The sequence below is a fragment of the Cyprinus carpio genome, chromosome B5 (genome assembly GCF_018340385.1).
Source record: "Cyprinus carpio isolate SPL01 chromosome B5, ASM1834038v1, whole genome shotgun sequence".
NCBI classification, from domain to species: Eukaryota; Metazoa; Chordata; class Actinopteri; order Cypriniformes; family Cyprinidae; genus Cyprinus; species Cyprinus carpio.
The window spans coordinates 18955693-18975197 of record NC_056601.1 but is presented as its reverse complement, the minus strand read 5'-3'; the positions used below and the strand labels follow the sequence as shown (position 1 = coordinate 18975197).

Sequence of the window (19505 nt, the reverse complement as noted above, 5' to 3'; positions counted from 1 at the left end):
CTCAACCCATGCCTTGCTCTCTCATTGGCTGTAGCTTGTTACAACACCTGACACCACATGATGTCGAGTCGGCCGACCAGTCCAGATATTTGGCATGCTAGATATTTGTTTGCCGTCAAGGAGGTGTTGGCGATGCGTCAGTGAGCCTCTTTGATGCGTTGTTGTGTTATCATGTAAAAATGTATACCTGTATTATCGTGAATGGTATGATATGGCCATTATTAAATTATTAGTGCTATAAGTGAGCATTGGCAAGGTAATGTAAATGTAAAAGTAGAGGAAATGGGCAGCACAATTAAAAAGTCCAGTGTTGACCAATAATAATAAGTTTAAAAAAAAACTCATATGTTGGCCAGTTACCAGTATGGTAATGATATATCAAGCATGCTTCGCTAAAATGTTTTGCATAGTCATAACTAGGGATGCACCGATGTATCGGCCACCGATATTTATCGGCCGATTTTGATTATTTTGTTATTCTGTTATAGCCTATGTAAAGGATGATGTTTTGTGTAGAAAATGCGAGTGAAAAACAAAGCCTATTGTTTACATAATAAATAATATTTTAGCATCCAGATATATCGTGAATATGGAAACATTTGGATTTATGCTGAATGAGAGAGGTAGGCTTCAGTTTTGCTTTTAAATTAATTTGTTTTGGCTTACAACTTAAGAGGATTTGTTGTGGAGAAAAGGAACTAAAATAGCCTAATTGTATACAGCCTACTAACTTAGGATAGCATCCCTCTGGTTGAAAAAAATGACAAAAAGCATCCCCTCAGTAATACCACCATCCCCCCTTACCATCACCTTTGGATTAATAATGTGTATTATGTAAAACTTATCATGCAAATTAAATGTTAAAATTACCTTCAAATCTGCCAATAAAAATCGGTATCGGCCAAATAAAAATCCTATCGGTGCATCCCTAGTCCTAACCCAAAGATGTGTACCTATCTTTTCTTTACCGAGAAATATCTTTGAATGTAGGTTACTATCACTGTGGCCCATTTTATTCAGTGACCAAAAAACTCATTATTGGGGAAGCCATGTTCCAGTTGAAGTCAGATCACCATCATGTTTGGGCCATCCAGGGAGAGAGCAGGCTTATGGTGGTTTAAAATTAAGCTGTGATGTGTTTGGAGGTGAACTTTATCTGACCCCATTGGATTACATGGGTTTATGTCCTGTAAATGTGCAAGTCAGACACAGACAGGAGTCATTTTTAAACAGGTTGTTGAGGCAGCAGCTTTGCAGTGTCATCTTGTGTACACTTGTCAGTAAGTCTGCGGCTGCTCTGTTTGTGGTTGATGCTTTCAGTGTATGTTTGCTCTTAGCTCTGATGTGGTTTTCTATGGAACACTCCTATTAATGCACATGAGTGCTGTAGTTGGTAGTTTACAATAAAAACAGTAGTGTGTTTGTTTACTGATGCTTGTTTGACATAACAGGTTTAATAAATGTTTTTTTTGGTGTATAACCCCTAAGCCATAGTGAATAAGTGTTTTGAACTTAACAAACTTAACAATGCTTAATATCATTAACCCAGGGTCATTTTTAGATCTAGACCATTATACCTACCAGGCCAATTAATTGGCTGGCAGTTAGCATTTTGAGTTGGTTAAAGAAAATGTGCCAGATTGGCCAAGTACTAGTAGTCAACATTCAGCCTATAGACAGCCCCGTGAATTGATAGTGGACATGTTCTGTTTATTAGTCTGTAGATTTACAGACTAAAAGTTAATTAGATAATTTTGAACATTTTCATTTTTTTTCAGCAAGGACACTGATGAAATTGAGCAAACTTTTATAATGTTACAAAATAGTTAAAGTATAATGAATAAATTTGTTAGAGGAGAGTTCCACGCATGAACTGTGTTCCGATTGACATGATCGCTACAAAGTGTTTATTGCTCCCTAGTCCTACTCATTAAGTTCTGTTTGAGTTTTCTTTATGTTGAGGTTTAAATTAGTGTGTCATAATATACCTCTGTGAATAAATCCAATTTAAATTTACGTCTCGCCCACTTTAATGCCCTTTGAATGGACCATATGCGCTCGCTTTGAGCTTGAATCATGGCGAAATATCCTACAATGTCCACTTCGCAGTGCACTTACGGTCGAATAGAACAAACATCTGAAGTGATAAGAGATGCGTACAAAACATGCAGAGCAGTGGGGGGGGGGGTGTGGCTGGAAATGAAAACCATCGTACTATACAATTATGAGACAAAGATATCTAAAATGAGGCTAACCCAGGGTTAAACATGTCTTTAACTGTTTAAACCTTGTGCCCACAGTAACTACGATGTCATTCAACTCTCCCTCTCGCTGATTTTCACACATTTCTGACATTTTCATAGACAGTAACACAGATATGGGTTTTTCCTCTGTGTTTTATGCAGTGGAGGAGCGACTTTATAAACGGCTGGGTGAAGTTATCCACTGCCCATGAGGATCAGGAGGAGTGCCTTGGCATGGCTGTGCTGGACATGATGAGGATTGCCAAGGAGAAGCAGTGCTCGCCACTGGACATATATAATGATATTAGGTACTAGTAATGTGATGACATTCTTCATATTTAGGCTTGTCAGTGCCATTTATCTGCTGTGAGGCTGTGAAAAGCTATGGACCCATTTGCCTTTTTTCCAAACTTTTCTGATTTCTAATCCATTATAGGCACACCCTAAATAATTCATAATATTCAGCATTTTAGTGTTAGAATTTAGATTAAATGGTCATTAAAGGGCTAGTTCACCTAAAAATGAAAATTCAGTCAGTTTCTTTCTTCTGTCAAGCACAAAAACAAGATATTTTTACCACCAAATATTTGACAGTAGCCACTGACTTCCGTAGTATTTTTATACTATAGAAGTCAATGGCTACTGTCAGCTGTTACCAACATTCTTCAAAATGTCTTCTTTTTGTGCGTTCAACAGAAGAAATAAATTAATACAGGTCTAGAACAACTTAAGGGTGAGTAGTTGATGACAGAATTTTCCTTTTGGGTGAATGTTCCCTTTAATATCTTGAGAAACATTCGGTCAATTGGGTCTAAACTTTTGGTTTGTACTGAACACCAATGGTACTAATTAGTTACCATATTCATGTTATTATTTAAAGTAAAATTGTCATGTTATTTTAAAGAATACTACCATTGGTCGGTGCCAGTAGCCTTGTGGACAGTGCACCACGGCTGTCCCGAGTTCGAATCCTGACTCTAGGACCTTTCCCGATCCCGCCCCCTCTCTCTCTCCCGCTTCATTTCCTGTCAGCACTGATCTGTCCTATCATAATAAAGGCAAAAATGCCAAAAAATAAACAAAATTAAAAAACGTAGGTTCCTTCATCATGGACTTTTAGTTTGTTCACAGTAAGTTTCCCATTTCCTTTTTTCTAGTCAGAGATTGTCTTACTATTCGGAGATGAGAGGGTCTGTATTACCGTTGGAAAAAGTGTAACTGTTGAGGTGCCTCATGTGAACCAAGTTAGCCGTACAATGGCAGTGACGTCAGTGGCCAGCTTTCACAGTTCTACGACAGTCAGTTACAGTTTATGTTGCACAGTAAAAAAGAGTGCAATTTGCTGATCACTTACTGGTCAATGCAATTTAAGGTTGAGTTTTATTCTGTTCATTTAAAAAAAAAAAAGCATTATTGGGCATAGACATTCATTAACGAGCACTCCTGTTTGTATTTAGTTCATCTCCATTGTGTATTTAAGTTGCTCCCTTCCACTCCTTCATTGGTATTTTCATGTTTGTAGTCTTGAGTTTAAGCCTTTTGAATTTGTAATGGTGTCATGGTAAAAACATGGTTAAACATTGATCCCATGTCCCAAAAACATTGGGCCATAGGACCAATGTAAAAATATAAATATAAAAACTAATATAAAAACACAAATGGTACAAAGACTTATACATACCTCCATCTATCCTAGACTACCTAAAAAAAAGTTATATTTGATACAAACTTGTATTATCTTCTTTATTTACAGTTATAAGTTCTTCCTCCCTAAAAACATGAGGGAGCAAATCCAAGACTACCATTTTGTCACAAGAAAGCGCATCCGCTATCGCTTTCGGAAAGTCGTTGAGCAGCTCAGCCAGTGCCGAGCCTCAGCACGCGACCTAAAGCTCAAATACCTGATCAGCCTGGAGTCTCTGGACTCTGGCTTCTACACTGAATGCTTCCAGGTCAAAGATCACTCGGGCGATCAGGTCACCATCGTCATCTCCGCAGACAATGGCATCCAGTGGTGCAGAGAACGACACAAAGAAACACAGTCTGAGGTAACCGATTTTAAATGTTGATCCAAAATTCATGTATACTTGAAAATAACATTTACCTTTTGGCTATGCTGATGCACAAAGCAAGTTTTAAACTATTGTGATTGAAGTTAATATGGTCACAAATATATTTTAGTGATATGAGTAAAAGTTATTTTTATTTTAAGACATTATGTACTCTTTATGAGAGGCTGTTTGTCCTATGACCCACTGCCCACTTCAGATAAAACAGATCCGTCTTTAGATTAGTGGAGGTCAAGACAGACCAGGAACTTTTTAGGGCCTGTTTTTTTTTTTTTTTTTTTACTTAATTCGATATAACAGTGTTTTCAAGGCAGCACTGATAGTCCTCAAACTTTCCGTTCTTATTCTACTCAGCAAATTTCCACAATTAATTTGAAAAACATTTAATGCAAAAGTGTAGGGTCAGTAAAATATTTGACAATTTTTTTAAAAGGATTGCTTTCCAAGTCTGCATTTTGATGCAAAAAAATAGTACAAAAACAGTAATTTTATGAATTGATTGCAATTTAAACGAACAGTTTTGCATTTGAATATATTTTAACTGTTGTCCAAATTAAGTCTTTTTTTTTTCACTTCAGATGAGGTTAAATCATGTGTCTTATGTACAGTTGGCAGAAAACAAGAAACATGCTACGTTTCATGAAACCTAATCTAAACCTACCTGGAACTTTGAAAGAATTCATTTGCAGCCTTGAATGCATTGGCATATCCAAAAGGAAATACCAGTCTTGTTGAGTTTATTAATATTTCTGTACTCGTGCCAAAATGTAGAGGGAGGTTACTTTTTCTGCTAGTACAATTTCATAACACTATTGTACTTTCTCACAAGACCTGCAGACGTATTGTGATTTTGGGGAAGTTGTCGATATCAGTATCAGACAAGCCAGCAAAGAGGGTACCAACATAAACCGCATTGTTTCCATCAACAGACAGGATGGAAAAACTCTAGTAAGTCTGTTGCAGAAGAGAAACTCCGCTGCAATGTTCACTGGGATATCCTTTGATTGTTACACCATGTTAAAGGGGCTCAAAGTGCCTTTGAACTTCTGGACTTCTTCCTGCTCTTATCGGTGAGAATATTTAAAGATCATGCACTAAAATGTTTTTTTTTTTTTTTTTTTAACAGGAGCTGGTCTTCTCCTCATCAATGGAGGCATTGTCTTTTACATCTTTAATTGATGGTTACTACAGACTGACCACGGATGCCCATCACTACCTCTGCAAGGATGTCGTTCCACCCCATCTGCTGGAGGCCATTGAGAGCTACTGCCACGGGCCAATATCGTAAGCAATAAAGGGAGTACTTATGAACGAAAATGAAAATTTATTCAGAGCACAATTTTGGCCCTGATTTATATTTGGATTATTAAAATGATTCATCAAATTCTCTAAAGATTTGCATTCAAGCATCATTTGTAAGCATTATCATTGTTTTTACTGCCTGTGTTGACAGAATGGAGTTTGCAATCAGTAAACTACGCAAGTCAGGGAACCAGAGAGGTCTGTTCGTGCTCCGGTGCAGCCCCAAAGACTTCAACAAATACTTCCTGACACTTCCTGTCGGGGTGCGTTTTTGTCAGTTTAGCAATTTCTGCTTAAGACTGAATATTCCTTCACTGTATTCCTGGACTTTAAGCGCTACTGTTTAACGGTTTGGGGGTTGTAAGGACTTTTTTTAATGTTTTTGAAAATCTCTTATGATCACCAAAGCTGCATTGATTTAATCCAAAATTCGGTTAAAAACAGAACTTACTTAATTACCCCATGATTTTACTTACCCCAAATCTTTGAATGGTTCATTTCTTGACATCATCTTTTCTTTCCATTAGGCATATGAGGATGTAGAGTACAAGCACTGTCTGATCACCAGGTCTGAAAATGGTGACTACAATCTTAGTGGAGCCAAAAAGAATTTTAGAAAATTAAAGGAGCTGCTCAAATGCTACCAGAAGGAAACTGTGAAATCAGATGGTGTCATCTTTCTGTTCAGCAGGTGCTGTTCGCCAAATGCCAAAGGTCAGTAAAGCACCTGATATTCTGATTGGCTGTTGAGGAAAGGAAAAGTAGACCTAGTTTGATTGGCCAATGGGAGCACTCTAACTTTTTCCAGTGAGGGTGATCACAGAAACCCCACCACTCTCTCACATATTAAGTAAAGTTATTAAAGCCCAAAAGTAAAAAAAAAAAAAAATAATATTTTTTTCTGTGTACATTAGCTCTCGACATAAGCACTATAAAGATTCATCCTTGGCCAGTCTGTGCTATTTCTCTCTCTGTGCTATTATGAGTGATAAAAATGTTTTTGTACTTGTTTATACTAGAGTTGCAGTTTTCTTTTGATCGCCCTGGGTTTGCTGTAAAGCACATGGGAAACAAACACTAAAAATCAAGTGATGAAACTGTGCTACCTGATTAAACCACAGAGCGTGAGAGAACAGCAGGCCCGGACCGGTGTGGTGGCGTTTCACAAAACCATAGGGTGTGGCGTGTTTGGGGTGGGGGGGGTTAAATCTCATGATATAAACGATGAAGCGCTATATGCACAGAATATTTAAAGCATACAAAAGTATATTGGCTACAACTAGATGGCAAATAGCCTAATTCTTCTCTGCTCTTCAAACACAAAAAAGTTATTTACAGACATAGTGTTGGAGTAAAGAAAACACTCTACTATTCAAACATCAGTTATTTATTTACCCTTGCATTGTGAAAAAGCGGAGATCTGTCTCCTCCAGGCTATGCGCGGTGTGTCAATCTGAATGGAGGCGAGGTGAAGTTACGAGGTTTCGCTGACAATTTGAGGATCTAATGGCGTTACGAAGTTTTACTGACAAGCTCTTTTTAATGCTTATCATTGGTTAAATATTTGTAAAACCCTCTGATTTAAAATAATAATAATGAAATATAATAGATATATGAAGTTTGACTTTTTTCTAGACTGACAATTAGGCAAAATCAGCCTCATAATCACAGATGAATCGCATTCGATCGCCTAGCTTGTCAGTGAACTATGGCTCTGTGTAGTGAAAGCCGCTCAATCTGAAAGCAGGTGATGGTGATTTAGTACTAATCACGGGACCGGCTTTACTGACGAGATGCACGTGACAATCGAATGCGATTAATTGCACAGCCCTAATTATAACAGAACTTTCAAAAGTATCTAGTATGATAAAACAGTGCTGCTTTACACATACGCACGACCGGAAGGAGCACAAGCGGTCGAATGTGGCATAATAACAGTTATGGTCTTTTCGAGCCGTGCGTAGCGCTCGTTCAGTGGCCTCATTTTACTTCGACAGCTTTTAGTCTCACCCTGCTTCATTCTACTATGTTAATAAATCATTAGCTCATCCATGAACATGGCTGTGGGGATGAAGACGACAACTCCCATGATTCCACACTCAGTCACTGCGTCATCAAACTATGCCTTTGTTTCTTTGTTTGTTTTGAATGTGCGCCCTCTAGCGGCAAAAAACGTACATATTGTGCCTTTTATAGTTCTTATAATAGTTTAATTGCAGAAAAATATGAATGCAGTAATTAAGTTTCAGTCATTGTTATACATTGATTTTTGTGTACATGTAATATTTATGTGCTATTTGCCTAGGGTTCTGAATGTAAGTTTGTATATAGTACACTGAGAGGAAGTAAGGACTCTTATGGGGGAGAGAACCGTTGTCTTTTAAAGAGTAAGTTGCTTTGCTCGCTGTTGCGTTGGCGCTGTCGGGAAGAGCGAGAGAAACGGCGATGGAAATACCGGTAGACGATTTAAACAGACACTGGTATGACAACTTTACTAGCGAAACTTGATGATTTGTTTCTCAAGGAAGAAAAGGACCGGACATATGAAGCTTATACGAGCTTTAATTGTATAGTGAGAGACGACAGTGTTTCCATGACAGACTATATAATCTATTTTAAACAACGCTACTCTCAGAATTTGCAAGTATAAAATGGAACTTCCTGATGCAGTATTAGCTTTTAAGCTGCTGGACACTGCATGCTTGGATGTGAAAGATCGACAGTAAGCTTTAACAGCATGTGCAGATCTGACTTTTGCATCAATGAAGTTGGCACTAAAGAGAATTTTCACAGGGAATGTATCTGCCTCAACAGTAGGAATTAACCAGGAAACGGCATGTATAACAGGACAGAGAGGCAAGTCATGGCCCCAGAATGACCAACAAAGGACACCATGAGACTGTAAAGAGACTAATGTAGAGGAGTGCAACATTACTCTGTTTACATAAGAATTAAACTCTGAAGCAGAAATCTTTATAACTGAATATTTTGGATCTGAAATAATAGACACTGCATGCACTCGGACTGTGTGTGGACAAGAATGGCTAAATCACTACGTCACTGAGATGAGTCAAAAGGAGACATGAGATTTGAGGAAGACATGGACCATTTAGGTTTGGAGATGGAAAAGTGGTCCATTCCAACAGAAAGTTGAAAATTCCTGCAACAATTGGACAGATCAAGTGTAAAATTGAGACTGAAGTTGTCCCAGCTAACATTCCATTGCTCTTAAGCAAAGTCTCCTTGAAACAAACATAATGGACAACGAAAGTAGCCCTAAAGACATGCAGTGTAGTGAGCAGATCTTAGCAACTGCTGAAGAGGAAAGGAATTAGAAATCCTAATAATTGCGGATAAAATGAGCTCAGCAGAAAAACGTAACATCCTGATGAAGCTTCACAAACAGTTCGGACATGCTTCTAACCGATAAATTGCAGCGACTTCTTAACAGCTCAGGAAATAAAGATACAGAATGCAGCATCATCTTGCAAAAAATTGTGAGTGAGTGTGAGGTATGCCAAAAGCATAGTAAAGCTAAACCAAAGCCTGCTGTTGGCCTGCCACTGGCATCGCAGTAAAACAAAACTGTGGCTGTAGATTGCATGAACTTGAGGCAGGTGTGTGGTATCTCCATATCATTGATCAGTTCACTCGCTTTAGTGCAGGCAGCATTCTGACCACAAAGAGATCTTCTGAAATAGTGAAACATTTTCTCCATGAATGGATAAGCGTACATGGCCCACCCCAGAAACTGTTCAGTGACAATGGGGGAGAATTTAATAATGATGAGGTGAAAGATATGGTGGAGAACTTCAACATAGAAATATAAACAACAGCTGCGTACAGTCCGCGGAGCAATGGACTTCTGGAGCACCACAATCAAACACTCACTGAAATCATAATGAAAGTGAAAACTAGTAATGGTTGTGATTGGCATACTGTGATGGACTGGGCTCTTATGGCAAAGAATACTATGCAAAGTGTCCACGGCTACAGTCCTCATCAGCTGGTGTTTCATTGTCTGTGAATGGGTACATCGTCTGTGAATACAGAAAGCGAGGATCAACACGCCACAAAGACTGGCATAGAAAATGACACAGACAATGAACAAGGACAGGAGTTTGCTGAGGTGCAACAAGAAGTGAGGCAAATGGAGGACACAAGGGGGCAGAATGAAGCAGAACAGCACACAAATGACAATACAGAGACACCTAGTGGTACGAAGCTGGAAACTTGTTGTCAGCTTACAAAAAGGACAAATTGTAAAATACAGAGATAAAGAAGAAGGTGTTTTGTGCACAGCTAAAATCTTACGGCTTGCAGGTAGAGCTACAGGTAAATATAAAATCTGGTATAACCTGTTGCTCATTGAGCCCACTAATGTAGCAGGCAATACAGAGTCTGCTGACATGTTGAATGTTGAGAATCTTCAGATTGAATCCACTGTCACTAATGCTGACTCCACTGATGTATGTGAAGATGTGTATGTAACAAAAGATGTAACATTTGACTTTGCAAAACAGGAAGAGATAAAGAGTTGGAGAGATAACCATGTCTTTGAAGAAGTGAAGAATGAGGGACAAAAGTGCATTTCAACTAGGTGGGTGTGTACTTAAAAAGAGACATTCGAGGGGTTTGTACCCAAAGCTTGTCTTGTTGCTAGAGCTTTCGAATAACTAGAGGTGTCAGAACTCAAAAAGGACTCACCAACATTTGCTTCAGAGTCTCTTCGGCTTCTTGTGGCACTGATTTGTCAAAGACAGTGAACACTTAACTCCATGGATTTAAAATCTGCATATCTACAGGGAATGGAGCTGTCCCGTGACCTTTGTATCAAACCTCCTCCTGAGGCCAACAATGAATGAAAACAATGGAAGCTTAAAAAGTGTGTGTGTGGTTTGGCTGATGCTTCACTCTACTGGTATAATAGAGTGAAGGACATTGTCATAAGGACAGGAGGAACAATGTTCGAAGTAGATCCTGCTGTGTTCTATTGGCTAGATAAGGACTGCACTGTGACTGGGGTACTTGCTTGCCATGTGGATGACTTGGGGAGGCACATAAAGTTTCTCCACAACAGTAATACCTCATCTAAGATCCACGTTTCAAGTTGGGCATGAGTGTGACAGCTTCTGTTACATGAGAATAAACTTTGAGACGGTGGATAATAAAATGAAGGTGCATCAGGAAAACTACATTAAGCATTTGCAGCCCATATATTTGGATCCTTCTCGAGCTGTGGAACAAGACTCTTCTCTTTGTAAGGAGGAAAAAGATAGACTAAGGTCCAAGGTAGGCCAAATTCTCTGGGCTGCAAGGCAAAGCAGGCCAGATGTAATCTTTGATGCAAGCAGCTTAGCATCAAACATAAAAAATGCAAATGTGCAGACTATTCATGAAATAAACAGAATATTGTATAAACTAAAGTGCAAAAAGGTAGTTCTGAACTTCCAATAGCTGGGCAAAGACAGTGCGCTCTAGATGGTTGTATACAGTGATGCCTCATTTGGAAATCTTTCTGATGGGGGGACTCAAGGTGGACATCTGATTGTTCTCATGGGAGAAAATGGAAAGTTCTCTCCCGTTTCCTGGCAGTCAAAAAGAGCGAAGAGGATTGTGCGAAGCACTCTTGCTTGTGAAACATTGGCAATGTCAGATGGAATTGACAATTCAGTATTTCTGACCACACTGTTTTCTGAGCTGACTACTGGTGACACTGAACATGCTATACCAATAATCTGTGTCACTGACAGTCATTCACTTGTTGATGCACTGAAGTCCACAAAATCAATTGCTGAGAAAAGACTGCGTCTGGAAATTAGCAGCATCAAAGAACTTATTCAAACACAAAGGATTGAACAAATGCTGTGGTATAATACAAAAGAACAACTTGCAGATTGCCTTACAAAAAAGGGGGCAACACCACTGCAATTACTTAAGGCACTTAGTGAAGGACAGTGGAAGCTCTATTAAAAAATGGCACGAGTCATGTAAAAAGGAGCGGTTTATAATAAACTGTTAAAACAGTAGGGCATATGCTGAATATTGAAATATATATCAATTTTTTTTTAATTGTATTTTTTTTCCCATAAGAAGAGATTAAGTTTAAGTTTTTAAGTTTAAGTTTTCAGTCCTACTTGTATGTATCATCCTGACATCCTTTTGCATTGCATTTTTGATGTAAATAGAGAAGTCGAGTTTGTTGGTGTGCCGGAGTCATCGGGGTTCAGAGGTTTCCCTGTCCTCCTCTCTGCAGAGACACAACATCAGTCAGATGGTGTTTCATAAAATCAAGAAAGAAGACCTTGATCTTGTAAGCATGCTGTTATCTTATACATGTGGACAGTGGTTGTGTACAACAAACTGAGTTATATGTTATTCTACCATTCAAAAGTTTGGGCTCAGTAAGATTTTTCTTTGTTTGTTTTGAAATAAATTAGTTTTAGTTTTATTTAGCAAGGCCACATTAAATTGAAAATGGACAGTGAAAACATTTAGAATATATATATATATATATATATATATATATATATATATATATATATATATATATATATATATATATATATATATATATATATTTAAATATATATGTTTAAAATAAATGCTGTTCTTTTAAACTTTCTGTTCAAAGAATACTGAAAACAAATTCCACAGAAATATTGTTTAAATAGTTTAAACTGTTTTCAACATTGCTAATAATAAGAAATTTTTCTAGAGCATCAAATCAGCATATTAGAATGATCATGTGACACTGAAGACTGGACTAATGATGAAATTAAATATATTAAAATAGAAGACATTAAGTTTAAATTGTAATAATATTTCACAGTATTGTTTTTGATCAAATAAATCCCCTTGGACTTCATTCAAATATATTCAACTATCTTACTGACCCCATATTTTCAACAGTAGATTAACTGTCAAGTTTCATATAATTATTTGTGCAACATTGTTTCCAGGGTGAGAGTCAAGGTCAGGGGACTTTCACTAAGATCTTCAAAGGTATTCGGAAAGAGCAGGGAGACTACGGAGAAACCCATAAGACTGAAGTCATAGTCAAAGTCTTGGACAAAGCCCATAGAAATTACTCTGAGGTAAGATGAGTCTGGAATCATTTTGTAATTGAATTGTGACTTCCTGAATTGAAAAACGAATTAACCATCTGAAGTCGATTAACGCGTATACGCGTTTTGGGGTATTTTCTCCTGATAACCCCGAAAAGAACTTAAATTACACTTTCAGTTTTGATCATACAGATAAGAGCAATACATCAATCGAATCTGTAAAGGGTCTACTTTTTTTTGTATATGGATATAATAAAAACAAAAATTTGTGCACTTATAAAATAAAGATAACAAACAAGGAGTGCTGTCTGCAGCCTTTGTCTGCGCTGATCTTCATTTAGAAATGCGTCATTAAAATGAACTGTAACTCAGTGAATACTCAACACAGAGACATGAGAGAGATATCTAGAAAGCCTGAAATGTCTAATTTTAAACTAAACAAGTGCTGCCGAAAACAAATATTCTGTGATAAAGTAATCCATATGGAAACAACGCGATGTCCGTTTTTCACGTCTCCCTTCATTATCTTCTAATGCAGGGATAGGCAACTTCGGTCCTGGAAGGGCCACTGTCCTGCAGAGTTTAGCTCCAACCCTAATTAAACACACCTGAACAAGGCAATTAGTGTTTTCGGGATTACTAGATAGATACAGGCAGGTGAGTTTTTATGGGGGCTGAAGCTAAACTCTGCAGGATAGTGGCCCTCCAGGACCGGAGTTGCCTATCCCTGTTCTAATGCGACCACGCCCTAGCGCCGAACGCGCTTTTGAGATTCTAACGTTTCACTGAAGCGCGCGGCTTGAATACGCCCACACAACAGAAGACAACGCAGCGAGACTGTTCAAGTTTTTTTTTATTTTACTGTTTGCTTCGCGATGAGAGGAATAAGACATAATTCACCCCAAAAAGATGTGATGTGGTTGAGGATTTGAGATTTGGGTTTCCTCAGAAAAAAAGAATGAAGCACTTTATTCAGCAGAGATCATAAACATGAGTAAGTCTCTCATTTATTTATATACTTGTACTAGTTTTCACATAACGTGTAAACATTTTACTAGTTAGACTTTTTCCAAAGACTTTTTCCAAACTATAATTCCTGACTAAATGTATAATCAAGTGAAATATTATGAAGTTTCAATAACAATATACACTACTGTACCATTCAAAAGCTTGATGTAAATAATATAAATGTACCAATAAATGTAACTGTAACAAATGTAACAATCATTGCTGTTCTTTCAATTTATCCCCCCTAAAAAACCTGAAAAAAAATATTCTCAGCTCTTTTCAACATTAATAATAATAATAATGATAATAATAACAATAAATGTTTTTTTTGTAGAAAATAAGATTGTTAAAAGGATTTCTGAAGGATTGTGTGACTGGAGTAATGATGCAAAAAATTTAGTTTGAAAGTCAGCTTTGATTTTTCCTAATAAACTGTTTAACTGCACTCACAAGTGAATATTAAATTATGTTGTGGGATAATTAAATATATTCTAAATAAACTACAAACATAAAATTATATACATTTATTTTGTCCTCACATTCTTTCTTGTAACTCATCCCTCTTAGTGACACAGCTGACTGAATGGCTCATTATGCAGCTCATTATGTGGGTCTTTGTCTTCTCAGGTGTGAATTCATGATAGTTGACGCCTACTCGCATATGACTTTTACCAACAAAAAGTGTCTTAGAAAATTTTAATCAATATATTGTTTTCTGTAAGTGAGTAAACAAGATGATTTTCACATCATTTAGAAAAAAAAATTCTAGGCTACAAGCTCCAGTTCTCAAAAGTCCCGGGAAACCATTTTCTGTATGTGTTTTATTGCCTTATTCAAGTGATTTAACATTTTTAGTTTTTCACTAACCACGCATAACATTTTTTTTCTCAAAAACACAATCATGTACATACATGCTGCTCACATATTATTATAGCCCAGTTTGTGCTGATTACAGTGAGATTAGACTTTAGCCATTTAGATATTTATAAGAAACTGAAAAAAGCACAAATGTCAGGGCATGACAAAACTTCTCCAGGCCCCAAAAATACCCTTAGACTCCAGAGGGTTAAACTATGAGGTGACTTTAGACATCCCATATTCCAAGTAACTGTCCTTTTTTCACTAAATGATCCCTTTAATATCAAAATGTATAATAAGAGTTGACATGTCTCAGTCTACTGCAGGAAACAAGCTTGTTTGTGCTTGATTAACTGATGTAACGTGTGATTTCTTCAATCTCTTCTTTTTTTTTCTCCCTCTAAGTCTTTTTTTGAGGCAGCCAGCATGATGAGCCAGCTCACCCACAAGCATCTGGTGTTGACCTACGGTATCTGTGTGTGCGGAGAGGAGAGTAAGTGTTCACGCTTCTCACATGTGGCTAAAAGTATTTAACGCTGCATACTTGAGCATGTGGGGGGGGTTTTTTTCTTAGATATCATGGTGCAGGAATATGTGAAGTTTGGGTCCTTGGACACATACCTGAAAAAAAACAAGAACTCGGTTTCAGTTAATATCCTGTGGAAGCTGGAAGTGGCCAAGCAGCTCGCCTGGGCTATGCTCTTTTTGGTGAGAAACACTTAACAATTCAGGAATAACCCACGTGGGTTTGTGAGCCAGAATGGACTAATGCTTTTTGTTCTTCCACACACAGGAGGAGAAGAATCTGGCTCATGGGAATGTGTGTGCAAAAAACATCCTTTTGATCAGAGAGGAGGATAGGACATCGGGAAACCCTCCATTCATCAAACTAAGTGACCCTGGAATCAGCATCACAGTGCTGCCCAGAGAGAGTGAGTCAACAGTGTGAAGCTTCTTGGGAGAAATTGTGTGAATCTGTAGCTGCCTTTTCACTGTCTCCAGCATTTGCGTGTGATAATCGCATTTCGCCTTCCTACTGGCAGTCACACTGAACTTTCAAACCGGTCGTGACGCACATCGACTCTCCACTTGTGCGCTATTATAATGTGTGTGAGTATATCCACTCTAAACAGTTGGCTGCCAATATATCTGAAAGAAAAACATTGTAAATTTTCTAAGGCTAATCAACGTAAATGATTACCAATTATAAAAATAATTATTTTAATTGTAATTGTTCATAACAACTCGTTTACAGAAAAAGTGTTTAAAGAATAATATTTTAATTGAAAAAGCTTGAAAATTCACAGATTGTTCTAATTTCACTAGTTTTGAATGCATCTTATCCAGTCTGGCAGTTGAAATTCGGTTTAGCCACGAAAATGCATATCAGCGTATCCAAAAACTCTGCATGCGCATATAAACAAAACTTCACACAACTCCTGTGCTACTGTCCAGTAGAAATTAATGACTTGTAGTCTATTGATTGTCAGAAAGGGATAAAAGGCATTTTTTGGCAATATTTTTTCGGTAAAAAGATATAAGTTTGACTCCTAACCCTAAGGTTGTGGGTTCGAGTCTCGGGCCGGCAATACCAGTGGGGCAAAATGGGAGAATTTATTCTCCCCAAGCAGATAATGTAAAATATTACATTGTAAAATGACCACTAGTCTCATGAGGTAATAGATGATGAATGGCCACATTTGATTAAAAATGTTTGCATTCAATGTTTAGTTTTAAATTAATTGCAAATATTTTTGTAGTTCTGGTGGAGCGAATCCCCTGGGTGCCCCCTGAATGCATCTTAGACCCTAAAAACCTGAGTCTTGCCTCAGACAAATGGAGCTTTGGTACAACTTTATGGGAGATTTGCAGCGGAGGAGAAAAGCCACTTGCCAGCATGGACAGTTCTAAGGTAATGCAATACTACCGCAATAGTGTTATACTGCCACTTTAAATATAAATCAGAAAAACTTGTTTGTGGTAAGAAATGCTAAAAGAATAATCTGGGCCTTTTGAAGAACAATGTCCTTGTATTCCTCTTTCCAGAAACACTTGTTCTATGAAAACCGTCACCAGCTATCTGCTCCCAAGTGGACAGAGCTTGCTAACCTGATCAACAGCTGTATGGACTACGAGCCAACATTCAGACCTTCTTTCAGAGCCATCATACGAGACCTCAACAGTCTCTTCTGCCCAGGTCAGTACAGTCACACACAATCTCACTGGCATGTTGACATGTCACAGTTTAATTGAGTTGTTTCTCATTCTTGTAACTGCTGTGAAATGTGTTCTCAGATGATGAGATCGTGAAGGAGAGTGACATTTTACCCAGCAGAGCAGGAGCATCTGGCTTAAGTACTGGGGTGTTTCAGAATGAGGATCTAGTGCAGTTCGAGGAGAGACATCTCATTTTCCTGCAGCAGCTTGGCAAGGTAGACATCAACGTCCATGTGGGATCACTTTTTGTTATGTATATAAACTACGTTCAATAGTTTCTGTATGACTTTTTTTTTCTTGAAACAAATTAAAAATTCTATTCAGCAAGGATGCATTAAATTGTTCAGAAGGGACCACAAAGACATGTATAATGTTACAAAATGTTACTGTTAGCTGTTATAATGTTAAAAAATGTTCCCGTGTCACGGTTTCTACAAAAATATTAAGCAGCATCACTGATCTCTACATTGTTAATAATAATGTTTCTTAAGCATCAAGAATACTGCAGTAATGGCTGCTGAAAATTTGGCTTTGCCATCACAAGAATAAATTACATTTTACAGCGTATGAAAATTGAAAACTGTTTTTTCAATTGTATTAATATTTCACAATATTACTGCTTATTAATTAAAAAAAAAAAATCATTGGCGCGCGACTTTTGAATAAACGGTTGTGTATATACTATGTGTTGTTGATTTGCTTCATATTTCTTTAATGCTTAAAGGAGAGCAATAAAAATAGTATTAATGACCATTTCTGTTACAACAGTTAATTATTCTAATTTATTAAGTATGTGGAAAATGATAAAAATAAAGAATCAATTAGGGCTGGGCGATGTATCGCATGCAGTTGTCACGCGCATTTCGTCAGTAAAGCCGGTTTCCTGATTACCGCTATATCGCCATCACCTGCTTTCAAATGGAGCGGCATTTAATATACAGAGCCGTAGATCACTGAAAAGCTACGCAATATCACGTTCATTATCGCAGATGAATCACCCTAGAGTCAATAGATGTGTGCTAATCACTTATTTCCTGTTTCAGGGAAATTTTGGCAGTGTGGAAATGTGCAGATATGACCCCCTGCAGGACAACACCGGTGAGGTTGTGGCAGTCAAAAAATTGCAACACAGCACTACTGAGCACATCCGTGACTTTGAGCGGGAAATCGAGATCCTCAAATCTCTTCAGCATGAAAACATTGTGAAATACAAAGGCGTGTGCTACAGTGCAGGTATGGGATTGGGAGCTGTGTTAAGAAAACTTTTGTTACCACACATTTCCACAGAACTTGAATGGCAGCCAACTTTTTTCACACCCTTTAGTGTTGCATTTTTGAGCTTCCAGTAAATGTTGTTTTAAAAAGATATTTTTGGTGGTTATGATTATGAAGTCTAGTGCAGTAAGCTGCATTAGCACATTCTCATATTTAAGGCTGTTTTCACACTTAGTTCAATTGCTTGGTCTAAATCAAAGTTTGATTCCATACAAACAACAAGGAATTAAACCAGTGGTATTCAGGACAATAATCAAACCAGAATATTCAAATTTCCACTCATTTTTTTGACATTGACCAAATTGACATTTCTTTAAATGCCAATGATTAGGCATTATACAGTAAAGGCCATATTTTGATTCAAATTAATATTCCTTTAATTAAGGTAAAATGATGGTGTTGTGAGACCCTTGTCATCAGTCTCTTAAATAAGCAGCACAATAACTGCATTTATAAAGGACTGCATTGTAATTACATTTATAATTACAATATGAAAATTTGCAGTGCAATTTAAACCAATTAAAGCATGAACATTTTTTAAATGCATGATATTGATCTTATTATGAACATTTATATGCTTCATTTCAGATCTGCCTCCATACAATTACCAACTGATGGTTAGAATCAAGTATCTTTTCTTTCTTTTATTTTTTTACATTTTCACCCTGCATTTTTTTTTTTTTTTTTTTTTGGATGATCCATTTCACTCAGATGTACATCATATTAAAGAAAAGATATGTCTCTACTTGCGTTTCATCGCAAACATATTTTGGAATTTGATCTTAAAACGTCTCTCATCTGCCTGAAACTTGTTAGATGATCATTTTCAAAACATAGTGCTCAGTCCAGTCTTGCTAAGTGAAAAGCATACCATTGTTAAAGGCTGCCGATCACCTTGATAATGCTCATTGCCTGTTCACATCCTGCATGGCAGATGAACGGTTGACTTCCACAATTTGCACTAAACTCAGGTCCACAGCAGAAGTTCTAGTTTAAAAGTCACCCAGTCGAGTAAATAGTTTTCTCCCGCACTCAGTACAGGAAATATAAAATGGTGCATAGTCAAATAGTCATAGTCATAGTCAAAGAGAGTTCTCTATTTTTTCTTGACTGATTTTTACCCTTTTTTTTATTTATTTATTTTATTTATTTATTTTTTGAAGAAGAAGAAGAAATGCAGCAGATTCCTGCTTCTGTCTTAATTTTGGCTTATTGTAAGCTTTAGCATGATTTCTTGTTCTCTTAGGAAGGAGAAACTTACGATTGGTTATGGAGTACCTGCCTCATGGCAGTCTGCGGGACTATCTCAACAAGAACAAAGACAGGATCGACCACAAGAAACTTCTGCATTATGCATCTCAAATATGCAAGGTAATGAGGACCTTTTCCTTTTATATCCATGGTTCTCAACCCAGGGGCTCAAGAAGACTTAAAATGATTTAAAATAAGACAAAACAAGTTTGAAA

At 37.3% G+C, this 19505-nt stretch overlaps 1 protein-coding gene across 1 annotated transcript in view; it reads left to right on the top strand.

The window, feature by feature from the left end:
* The window catches only part of LOC109062878 (tyrosine-protein kinase JAK2-like), a 34432-nt gene that overhangs the window by 13074 nt on the left and 1853 nt on the right, over positions 1-19505 (top strand). The window contains exons 5-20 of the mRNA XM_042724721.1: positions 2406-2551; positions 3997-4291; positions 5141-5260; positions 5439-5596; positions 5766-5877; positions 6142-6328; positions 11803-11927; positions 12577-12711; positions 14953-15040; positions 15122-15255; positions 15341-15479; positions 16308-16459; positions 16594-16744; positions 16843-16979; positions 17808-17997; positions 19286-19410. Coding sequence (XP_042580655.1) covers positions 2406-2551; positions 3997-4291; positions 5141-5260; positions 5439-5596; positions 5766-5877; positions 6142-6328; positions 11803-11927; positions 12577-12711; positions 14953-15040; positions 15122-15255; positions 15341-15479; positions 16308-16459; positions 16594-16744; positions 16843-16979; positions 17808-17997; positions 19286-19410 — 2394 coding nt within the window. The remainder of the gene's footprint in view (positions 1-2405; positions 2552-3996; positions 4292-5140; positions 5261-5438; positions 5597-5765; positions 5878-6141; positions 6329-11802; positions 11928-12576; positions 12712-14952; positions 15041-15121; positions 15256-15340; positions 15480-16307; positions 16460-16593; positions 16745-16842; positions 16980-17807; positions 17998-19285; positions 19411-19505) is intronic.